The 12,109-nt window shown below is 40.3% G+C and overlaps 1 protein-coding gene across 1 annotated transcript; it reads right to left on the minus strand.

Annotated features, from left to right (window-relative positions):
- Positions 1-421: 421 nt before the first annotated feature.
- LOC143554987 (uncharacterized) lies at positions 422-994 on the minus strand. The gene has a single exon (XM_077044633.1). The coding sequence runs from the start codon at positions 992-994 to the stop codon at positions 422-424; it is 573 nt and encodes a 190-aa protein (XP_076900748.1).
- Positions 995-12,109: the final 11,115 nt, after the last annotated feature.

Here is a 12,109-nt window from a genome sequence, read left to right on the forward strand (position 1 = left end):
ACCTTGCCTTAATTCCTTCTTTGATAGTCTGGTTGGTTCTTTCGACCTGACCATTGCCTGCGGATGAGCTACAGATGTAAAATTTTGAATGACTTGAAGTTCTTTCAACCATTCTTATAGTCCGCTATCAGCAAATTGGGTCCCATTGTCACTTGCCAATTCTTGCGGGAGACCAAATCGGCAAATGATGAATTCCAAGAGGAACTTTTTGACACTTGATGCCGTTATTGATGCAACCGGTTTGGCTTCCACCCATTTGGTGAAGTAATCAATGGCCACTATCAAGAATTTGACCCGTCCAGGGGCGTCCGAGAATGGTCCCATAATGTCTATAGCCCACTTCTGGAACGGCCAAGCGGATGTTACCGGGATCAATTCATTTTTGGGGCGCAAGGTATTGGGGGCATGACGCTGGTAAGAATCATACTTTCTGATTTCTTGCACATCGTCTAAGTGCATGTCGGGCCAACCCTGCGTTCATGATCTTCGCCACAGTCATTCTAGGACCTACGTGCAAGCCACAGATGCCTTCTTGAATTTCTCGTATGAGATAATTCGCGTCTTCCGCGTCTACGCAACGCAATAGTGGTCCTAGAAATGATCTCCGGTATAACACGTCATCGTTTAATTGGTAATTCAAAGCCTTGTGTTTAATCTTCCGAGCTTCAGCTTTTTCTGTTGGGAGGGCTCCGGATGAAAGATAAGCCTTGATCGGTGTCATCCATGATTCGACGCCCGTTTGAATTACCAAAACTTGATTTTGAGGAACGGACGGGTGTTCCAAGACTTCTACGCGAATATCCTTAGCAAAATGTTCGAAATTTGTCGAGGCTAGTTTGCTAAGGTCATCCGCAGATTTGTTCTCACTCCTCTTAATGTGAACAATGTTGAAGGAGGAGAGCTGGCGGATTAAGTCTTTTTCTTTCGAGAGATAAGAATCCATAACATCGTTTTTTGCTTCGTAAGTTCCATTTATCTGTCCCGCAATCAGCATGGAGTCCACCCGTGCTTCCAAATTTTTCACCCCAAGCTTGCTGGCTATCCGCAGGCCTGCCAAGAAGGCTAAATATTCTGCCTCGTTGTTGGTACTTTTGAAGTCCAACTTTATGGCATATGTGAACTCATAGCCTTCAAGATTAACTAGCCTGAGGCCTGCCACGGATCCTTCACTGCTAGAAGCTCTGTCCGTGAACAATGACCAAACTTGTCCTTGTTCCGGAGGTGTTTGGGGTTATTTCTCAATCAAGCATTCCTTTTCTTTGTGCTGCGGGACTTCGGTGATAAAGTCCTTGAGTACCTGTCCTTTGATCGCTGGTCTAGGCTTATATTCGATTTCATGTTCCCCCAACTCAATGGCCCATTTTGCCAATCATCCAGATAGTTCCGAATTACTCAGCACGTTCTTGAGTTTGTAACCGGTCATAACGTTTATGGGATGTCCCTGAAAATATCTGCGGAGCCGTCGGGCTGCATAGACCAATGCTAAGACAAGTTTTTCTAACATCAAATATCTGGTCTTCGGATCTGACAATGTTCTACTGACGTAGTAAATTGGTGTTTGGACATTTTTCCTATCCGTCAGTAGTACAGCCCCTATGGCAATATCCGAGGCAGATAAATACAGTGTCAGAGGTTCACCCGCATATGGTGTTGTTAAAGTAGGAAACTCCATTAAACATTTCTTAACCTCTAAGAATGCTTTTTCAGCTTCTGTGGTCCACTTGAAATGTGTCTTCTTGAGGTAATTTCTAAGTGTTGACACGAATGGATAAGACTTGGCCGCGTGATTTGCTGAGAATCGGTTTAGCGCTACAAGTCTTCCATTAAGTGTTTGAACCTCTTTGAGGGAAGAGGGAGAGGACATGCGGGCTATAGCCTGAATTTTATCGGGGTTGGCTTTGAAGCCCGCACCCTTTACTATGACTCCAAGGAATTTTCCCTCTTCCATCCCGAACGAACACCTAGTCGGGTTCAACTTCATATTGATGCTTCTTAATGTTTCAAAGGTCTCTTCAATATCTCTTAACATTTTATCTTCTTCGATGCTTTTAATGACTAAATCGTCCATATAAACTTCCAGGTTTCGACTTATCTGATTCTTAAAAGCTTGATCCATTAACCGCTGATATGTGCCACCCGCGTTCTTCAACCCGAAAGGCTTCATCTTATAACAAAAAGTGCCTTGATCGGTTCGGAATGCTGTTTTATCCTCATCACCTGCCGCCATACGGATTTGGTGATAGCCTTTGTAGGCGTCAAGGAACCACTTGAACTTGAACGGGGCTACCGCGTCTACTTTGAGGTCAATCTCAGGTAGTGGGTAACAATCCTTTGGGCAAGCTTTATTTAAATCATTGAAATCAATACACATCCGCCATGTTCCGTTGCTCTTTGGAACAATGATTGGATTAGCTACCCATGTCTGATATTTGCTTTCCCGGATGATTCAGGCGTGAAGGAGATCTTGTACTTGCTCATTCATAGCTTTTGTTTGTTCCGAGCCCATCTTTTGCTTTTTCTGGACAATTGGGGTAAACGCCGGGTTTACCCTTAACTTGTGTTCAGCAATGTTCCGCGGGACACCAGTCATGTCTGCGGGTTGCCAGGCGAAGATGTCCACGTTTTTTGTTAGTAAGTGTTTCAAAAAGGTCCTCACTATTTCTGAAATAGTCGGGCCAATAGTAACTGTTTGATCAGGAAATTTCTTGTTCAAAACTCATTTCTCTAGTTCGGTTCTTTGAGCTTGTCTAGGGACCTTGCCGGGTCTTGAACTTTCCGTTGCAAAACAACGTCGGTTGACATGAATTATTGACAAGCCGGTGCTAGTTGGAACTCCTACTGCGCCGTCGGCCGTGGACGGGTGGGCGTTGAAATCACCAATCGCTTCTCGTCCCAAAATAATGTCATGCTTAGAAGTTGCTAGTAAAACCAAAAATTCAACTTTTCCGTTCTTGAATGAATTCCGTCGCAGTGTTACCGGAAAAGATATTACCCCACGCGGATGCATTATCTCCCCTCCAAATCCAGAGACGGGAGCATGAATTGGTTTTAATCTTTCTTTGTCTTCCTCATCTAATTGTTCGAAACATTGTTCGTACATGATGTCAGATGTACTTCCAGTGTCAAAGAACACGTTTTGTGATCGGTATTGACCAAATTGAGCAGTAATTATCAACGGGTTTTTGTTACACGGGCCTCCTCTGACCCGAGGAAAGATCACGGGCTCGTTTTTCCACTCCTAATCTAAATATTCCCTCCTTTTTCCTTTACCCGAATGTCCACCCTGAATCATGTGGACGGTCAAATTTAACCTGCCTTTTGGCTGGACCCTGACTGTCCCTTTCAGGAGGTTTGCCAGTCCCTGGTCGTGTGCCTTTGACCAAATGTTCGAGTTTGCCATTTTTTACGGCTGCTTCAATTTCATTTCTGAGGGCCACACATTAGTTCGTGTTTTGTCCAATATCGTTATGATATGAGCAGTGCTTCTTGTTATCGAGGAACGACTTCCTCGGTAATGTTTGAGGCTTTCTGAATGTCAGATTTTCAGTGGTGAGAATTTCTGAGGGAGTCTTTGATAACGGGTCCAATTGTTTGAACTTCTGTTCGAGGGTCCTGATTTGTTTTTGTTACCGATGAGCGATCTTGCATCGAATGGTTTAGACGTTTCCACACTTGGCTGAAGTCTTGACCATATTAGCCCTTTGGCCTGTTTGTTTGGTCTCGGAGTTTGAAACTCAATCCTTGGTAATTGCTTTTGACTATTAGAACCTAGAGTTTTCTCGGTTCTTGCAAAAACTTTTGTTGCCTTCATGATTTCGTCCCATGATTCGGGCATTCCATCTCTCCCCGTAAGAGTGCGGATCAGGGCATCACTATGAACGTTCTTACAGAATGCTCCTCTAAGCATATCTTCGATGACTCCTCCAATGTTAAGGCTCTCGTTATTAAAACGAGTAATGAAGTCTTCAATAGACTCATTATTTCGCCTTGTAACATCTAGTATTTCCGAAGGGTCATGGGTATGTTTCTTTTGTTGACTAAAATGCTGGGAAAATTTTGTTACAAAATCATTCCAGCTTTTGATTTGCCCGGCGGGCAACTTTTCAAACCATTCTCAAGCAACTCCCGTGAATGTTAGTGCAAACATGTGGCACCAGTACGGAAGGGTCCATCCACTGACTCCCCCCGACTACCACAAATCTCAGTAGATGATCACTGGGATCTGTCATTCCATTATATGTTCCAACGGATATTGGAATCTTTGCATTCATTGGAAATGGAGCTTGTGCGATGCTTGGAATAAATTTTGACTTTTCTGTAAAAGATTTTGGACTGTATGGTTTTGAAAAATCATACTCAGCACTACTGCAGTACTCCGCGTGACGGACAACTGGTCGCGGGTAACTAGCCCCTCCATATGAAGGAAGGCGGCTATCCCCGCTGTAATAACTACCTTCCGGACGATAAGTTGAGTCGTATCCGTCCAGTTCGTCCTCATAAGATGGTACCCGCATATCTATGCGAGGGCGAGGACGTAACCTCCAAATCCTGCCCGCATTCTGTTCCGGCGGTTGACTGTATTGAATGTGGCTCCTCTTATGGGAGGAGAAATAGTCTCCTGGGAGGCTCATCATACGTCAGGGTACGGCCATGAAAGCGCTCATTCCGAACCCTGTGTTCGTACTCTGCTTTCAAATTGTCTTGTTGAACACGAAGCCATTCATCCGGAGACAAAAGTCCTTCGGTTCTGAAGCTATGACGGTGAGCTCTTCTTGGGTTAGAATCACCGGAATCTTCGTCCAAACCTAACTCCGAGTGAGTTCGGTGGGCTTCCCTCATAATTCGCTCTAGATATCCCAGAGTAGAACCTTCTGGGGCTGTGACATGCCATAGGTCAGTAGTTGGTGTAACGACATTTCCAGTATCTGCTAATGAAGTGAAGTGTCCCCGAGCCGTTGAACCACCTAAGGTAAAACCTCCAGGTTCATGGCATCAGTTCGTGGAACAGAATTCGTGATTCTAGCAAAAATGGACGGTGCTCCTTCACGTGTTTTAATACTGAGATCACGTGTAGGTTGCGATTGATTCTCCGTTGGCCCTTTAGGTAACTGATTCATATCGTAAAGAGAACGAAAAAATAATTTGATGTTCTAACAAAAGCACGGATGGCACCAATGAAGAAACACGGATCTACTCCCCTTAACGGGTCCTAGATCCGATGAGTCCACAAGGTAGGATACGGTTAACTTCTGATACGATATGAAGTCAATTCCCAAAGTCCAGTGACGTGAACCTGCAAAATAGACACCGTGAGCTCGTTACGGGAAGGACAAGAGGGGGGTCTTCCCGTAACCACCCCCCGGCGTGAGAACAAGTACAATTCCGATGAAGATAAAGTACTTAAGTAAATTGAGATAGTACAGTGGGAGTGAATGTCCTTACCTCATGATGATTGAGAGGGTATTTATAGCCGAAGGGTGTGGGAAGGTGATTGTGCCAGCTTTCCCTTTGGAAGATGCTTTTAAAACCGCCTGGACACGTGTCCTCATATTACAGGTTTAGTTTATACGTTGCATGTGCATGTATAACAACCTGGACACGTGTCTTTATATGATAGGACGGTAGACAACCTTGGCCATGTGCATGGTTATAACGACCTGGCCAGGTGTCATTTTACTGATTGGCTAATACATCACGTATTGCTCAAGAAAGCATCTTGGTATATCTTCTAGAATGTTATCAATTAATGACAGATGTCCCGGAGCATTACCTCATAATTATTTACGCGGACGACTATTCCGTCTCGCGGATAACTTCTGAGGATGCTAAGATGCTTCCGCACGTCTTATGAGGGTGTTTCTTCCTTAGGTGATTATGCGGGCGGTCCCTATGCCCCGTCGGTGTCTTATGAAGGACTTCTGACTGACCCGCGGGTATTATTTAAGGGTATTTGGGTCATTTCAGTATCCTACCTCTATAGATATTTACCCAATCATCCTACTTAATATCCAAAAGAAGTCGTTACTGAAATATTACAAAGAATGGGATATGAGGGAACTTAATCTCCAGACAACAAGAAACTGCTACATTCGTATTGTATATATTTGCTTCATGTGTTCTTTATGTGTTTGGCTGGTAACAAGGGAGGAACTTATCAGATAAATCAAGTGCAATCATCAGCAGTTATTGCACTAATCATGGATTGAGATTACAATTTTTCAAAGTTTATATTTGATGAGATGAATGGAAATTTGAAATGAAATAAGAAATATAAATTATTAAGCAATAACTAACGGTTATCAGATCAATGGCTATAAGTGCCTAGTCCTAGATACTGATGAACACAACCGAATAGTTGATGCAAAACACGATAACCAAATTACAAATTGTTTTAGCAATCAAAAAAAAGCAAAGCAAGATAAAATAAGATACTCAATCAATATTTGAAACACTTAAGAACATAGAATTCGATCATAGCAAGTTTACACAAATTCCTAGCCTAAAATGATCACAAAAGTTTTTATCCTAGCATCTACATGACAATTAGCTCGCTTATCTGATGAAAGGATGGGAACATGGACTGATTTGACGAACCAAAATCTCCGAGATGATGTAAAATCGCCCTCTAAGTGGTCTTTGGCTGCTGTAAGAAGAGATATCTCGAATGGGGGCTGAAAACTGATTATAATATCAACTAGGGATTTTTCTCGTTTTTTAAATCCTTCGCGTAGAGCGAAATATTTTTACCACGTTTTCTCATAGCACGAGCTAAGATAACCTCATATTCAAATTTTTCTCATTTAGAAACCCAAAATTTATGTATTATGGGTCCCGTAACTCATTTTCTAGCCTGGTATATTGTCACACCCTCAAAATCCACTAACGGAGTTTTACCGTCAGAGGGTGTGAACTAACAGGATCGGAATCATTAGTTATAATCAAAACCATAAAACAAAGTTTTAAAACCATGAAAACGTTTACGAGTAATTAAATGCGGAAGCGTAAAACCATAGAAACCAATGTTGCGTCACGCAGGACGACTTAAAACCCAATGATAACAGTTTAAAATAAGTTTGCATAATTAAAAGTGTTTCAAGCAATGCATGATCCTAAACCGCGCGCCCGCCTCGGCTACCTGAGAATAACATACTAAAAGTGTCAACACGGGGTTGGTGAGTTCACAAGTTTATATGAAATAAAGCGTTTAGCGTTTGCGTTCAGCGTTTTGCGTTCAGCGTTTGGCGTTAAGCGTTTTGCGTTAAGCGTTTTGCGTTACCAGATAGTGTTATGTCAATTATATATCTATAGGTAGCTAGCCTATAAAACAAGTATTACTAAGTGTTCGACACCGAAGCTGACTGTTTATCATTTGCCTTGCCACCAGGTCTATCCCGACCATGGTATGTGTTTAGCCAAGATTACACCCACTCGACCTCCAGTCGAGTTTAGCGTTGGGTGGGGTTTGTCAAACCCAGTAGTACTACTCAACAATGACTCGCTATTATCCAATATTAAACGGTTCGATGTGAATGAAGGACTTTAGTTATCGCGTTTGCCACTTAGTCTTTACAAGTGATATATAATCTATATTAACAAAATCTTAAATGCGTTTTCGGAGTATGTTATCTCCCCCAAGTGAAAAACGTTTGAAAATAGTTTAAAAGGGGTAAGTGAACTCACTGTTTGCGAAGTATTCCCAAAATAATTCACCAAGATGCGGGTCACAGAAAAACTCTCTCTAGCGTTCTAAAACAACAAAGAGATTTTTCTAAGTGTCGGAATATTATCGAGTCTCTAGACCCGGCACATAATACCTATGCACACAACATGTTTCGTGTTTCGTTTGTGAATCGTGTGTGACTTTAACAAGTGTATTTGTGATACGTTACATGTGTGAGCAATTATTTACGTGTCATGTATTCATAATGTACATCACTAGCAATTACTCCCCGTAAGGGCAATTTGGTCAACACATAACAATTAACTAGCAATTATTCCCCACGAGGGCAATTTGGTCAAATCATGACAATCAATTAGCAATTATTCCCCGCAAGGGCATTTTGGTCAAAACACGACAATTAATTAGCAATCATTCCCCTCAAGGGAAATTTGGTCAAAACACGACAATTAATTAGCAATCATTCCCCTCAAGGGCAATTTGGTCAAAACACGATAATAAATTAGCAATCACGTTGTTTCATGCAACTTTCACAAAATTCAGCAACTAGTTTCTTAACGACAGAATTTCTACTTGAAAAACTAGTCTATCCCACCGATCATAGCATCACAATTAATTTACCAAAAATCATCACAAAAGCATATATGTCCTAGGTTTCCAGAACATATTTTATTATATTTTTATTCCACATAGGTTTCTCAAATCATTACAACAAACTCATAACAGTCAAATTCATGCGCAACAGAATGTTATTTGAAATTCCCGTTAAACGAAAAATCCAATAAATGCAAGACCACTTGGGTTAGGTTCCTAACTCAACAAGTCAACTTTAAGAAGTGGAACCAACCCAATTGTTCTCGTAGTTCATGAGATATAACATTTACAAAACAACCTAACAGCAGGTCTAACAACTCAGCTTTGCACAACGTTTTTGTAAAATCATAAAAGTTAACTTTTACACGTCCAAAAATTGCAAATTTATATTCTTTAGAAACTAGACTCAACCTAGTTTACTGTAGTATCAATTATCTCAATAAATTTTCACTTTTACACCCCGTTACAGTCAATCAAACATCAACAACACAATCTGTCCAGAAACTGTTTGCATCCAAACTCAACAATTTAACTATCTATGGACCACAAATCATTCATATAACATTCTAGACACCATAACTACTATCCATGCATATCAATTACACCATACATACATAGTTAGGGTTTTATTTGATCTCAAACTCAAAGACACAACAATTAACATGCAATAATATCAAAACTAGTTATCAAATCATCATCAATACACCATCAAATCAACAACAATCATATGAACACCATACATAGAAAAAATCGGACCTAGGGTTTGTAATTTATACCTTCAAAAGCACCAATACAAGCAATAGGAAGGTAGGAGACGGCTAGAAACGGATATAGGATGCTTCAATTGTGAAAGACAAGATCAAAATCCAAGAGGTATGTGTGTGTGTGTGAACCGATTGTGAGGAGAGGGGGGGGGGGGGGTTTGGCCGTCGGTTTTAGGAAGAGGGAGAGGGAGGAGAGGTTAGGGTTTTATAATATTAATAATAATAACATGTTACACTTTAGTCCCTAAACTTCCAAATGTTACATCTCTAGCTTAATTAATTGGGTTCTTGTTTCTTGTTTAGCATTCCACATAACATAATCAAGTAACACATATGTCTAACACATAATTATCACATAATTATTGTTTTGACGTTTTTTTTTATTCACTAATCGTTTGCGTCAACTCGTTTGCGTTTCGGTGCAATTCCCGAAAGACTACACATGTAGTAAGTGTCAAGCGTCATTTAAACCCTAGTTTAAATGTAATGAGGTGTGCGTTATAGATTCAGTGATCTAAAGTTTGAATTGACGGAGTTGAGTTAACGGAGTTAACGGAGTTAACCTGAAATTGACGGTTGTCACATATATGCCCGTTTTACTTTAACACACTTTCATGTTAACCTGTCTTGTTCAGTTTTCGCTTTAGCTTCGGGTCTCTCATCCAAACCTTTCTCAGATCCTTCTTAACCATCCATATACGCTTCCCTATGCTTCCGTGATCTCGAGACTCGCTTAATATTCATGTGTATGGCTGTGAATGAACTCGTTTAAGCACCGAACACCTGCGATCATAAAAGTAATCATGTTCACTATATATAAACAATTAAAACACATGAAAAACACATATATGCACATGATTTTTACCCGGCCATCAGACGGAAGAATCAGTTGTGAAGAAGACGAATGTAGTTATTGATCCCTTTACTAAAAGGATAGAGGATGGATCATTAGATTTTATGTGGTTTGGTGTTTTGATTCAGATACTATTGTTTGTCTTGGAAAAGGTCAGTTCTTATTCATTCATCCTAGAGATTTACTGAAGTTTGGAGAATGAGATATACATACACACTTCAGCATGTTTTCAAAATTCCAATTTTGAAGCAGTAGCTAAAGAATATACTACAGTTACAATGGTGGCGACGATAATCAATAACAAGATATGAGTTGGTGCTGGTGAGGGACTGGATATACATTTGGTAACAAGACCTCAAGCGAATAAACAAATGGGGAGATTGTTAGGTTTATTTATTATGTTATCGGTTTTGTAATGATTCACTCTATCGATAATGATTTTGGTGTAGTATAGATGGTTCTCAGATAGTTGTTGAGAACCCATTGGGTTTGGTTGGCCTTTTGGTATTTGATAGTGTAACCCTATAAATAGACATGCTTGGATCTTGATTAACGTTATGCTTCTCATTACGTGTTTTCGATAACTTATGTACAAGACGATTATTTTCAGTCAATATAATCGTGCATCTTATTCTTGAACCATCATAACTACTATATTACGCCTAGTAGTTGTGTTTACTTGATATCACATCGTGTAGATCCGGATTTGGGACTTACCGCAACTAAGCGATCTGTGTTGTGTCGTCGTCTCCTCACCTAAGGTTGAAATTTATCATAGTCATTCAAGCCTGGAACTAATCGTCCATGTAATCGATCTGTTTACTTATCAATTTTTGTTATGTGGTTGTTTCATCCTAGGGCTTTACTAAGCGCCGCTAATTTGATTCGTGTCTCAATCATTAGAATTGAAATTGGAAACTGAAGTCAATTGATCAATTAAACTCTGAAATTGGTCCATGAAATCACATCACATGATCTCGAAATTATCAATATATCCAATTAATCATGAATTTGAAACTTAAATAAATAATTTTTGACTTGAGCATAATTTGTTTTAACCTTGAGCGTATTTTGTTTACACCTTGCCTAATTAGGTTTTGGAATTCGATTTGAGCGTAATTGGTTTTTAGCCATGAGTGTGATTCGTGTACGTGATGTATGATATAATATTATTGTACAATAACAGCCTTATGTGTGTGTGTGTGCGCGCGCGCATGTGTATTTGTAAGTATAGGTGCACAAATCGGGTTTTTCAAATACCTAGGTTCGGGTATGACCGGGTATTGGAAAATCGGGTATTGGTAATACCCAGGTCGGGTTCGGGTTCGGGTCCGGGTATAGTCTCTAAAAACCATACTCTATGCATCGGGTTCGGGTCGGGTATAGAACCGGGTATTCAAAACCGGGTATTCGAATACCCTATTTTCGGGTATTGAAAAACCCTTTTTTCGGGCTGTTTTCCGGGTTTAGATTGGATTTTTTAAAAGTTTGCTCTTTTTAGGGATATTTTTCGGGTATTTTTAAGGTATTTTTCAGGTATACATCTGGTATTTGAAATACCCAGTTTCGGGTATTAGAAAAACCCGGTTCCGAGTATAGAACCGGTTCGGTTTTTTAGGTATTACCGGGTACAAATCGGGTCTAGTTCGGGTTCGGATTTTAGTACCGAAATGCATACACTATCCATACCCTACGAGTAGGGTAGGGTTCGGGTATTAAAAACCCGACTATTAAAGAAATCGGTTACATGTTTTTGTTTCGGTTCCGGGTTCGGGTTTTTTTTGCACTTGTATTTGTAAGGGTAGATATATGAAAGGTTAAGGTTAAAATAAAAAAGTATACAAAAAGTTAAAAGTGTGAGAAGCAATCCAGCCCATTAATTTTATATTTGAATAGTTGTGATTAATTTGAGAGGAAAGTCGGATTTTGACCGGGTATTTCTGGTTTCAGCAGGTCCCGGTTTTTTGACCGGGTATTTCCGGTTTCGGCAGGTCTTGGTAGGAACCGGGACCAGGTATGGTATACCGGTTCGGGTCCGAAACTAGGTATTTTGTGCACCTCTATTTTACATAATGAATTAAACCGATTTCAACCAACTTCCAGAAGCGTACGATAGTTTTCGAATATGTCACACATATTTAAGCCGCTCTGGTGCAACTTGCCGTAGAAATTACATGTTACTAACACAAAAAAAAAAAAAAAAAAAAAAAAAAAAAAAAA

This window comes from Bidens hawaiensis, unplaced genomic scaffold (assembly GCF_021521415.1).
Source record: "Bidens hawaiensis isolate Kalapana, Puna unplaced genomic scaffold, B.hawaiensis_p1.1 tig00017940_1, whole genome shotgun sequence".
Taxonomy (NCBI): domain Eukaryota; kingdom Viridiplantae; phylum Streptophyta; class Magnoliopsida; order Asterales; family Asteraceae; genus Bidens; species Bidens hawaiensis.

Bases quoted from the DNA above. Each gene is read 5' to 3' on its own strand.
- LOC143554987 (XM_077044633.1), bottom strand. From the start codon at position 994: ATGCTGATTGCGGGACAGATAAATGGAACTTACGAAGCAAAAAACGAT.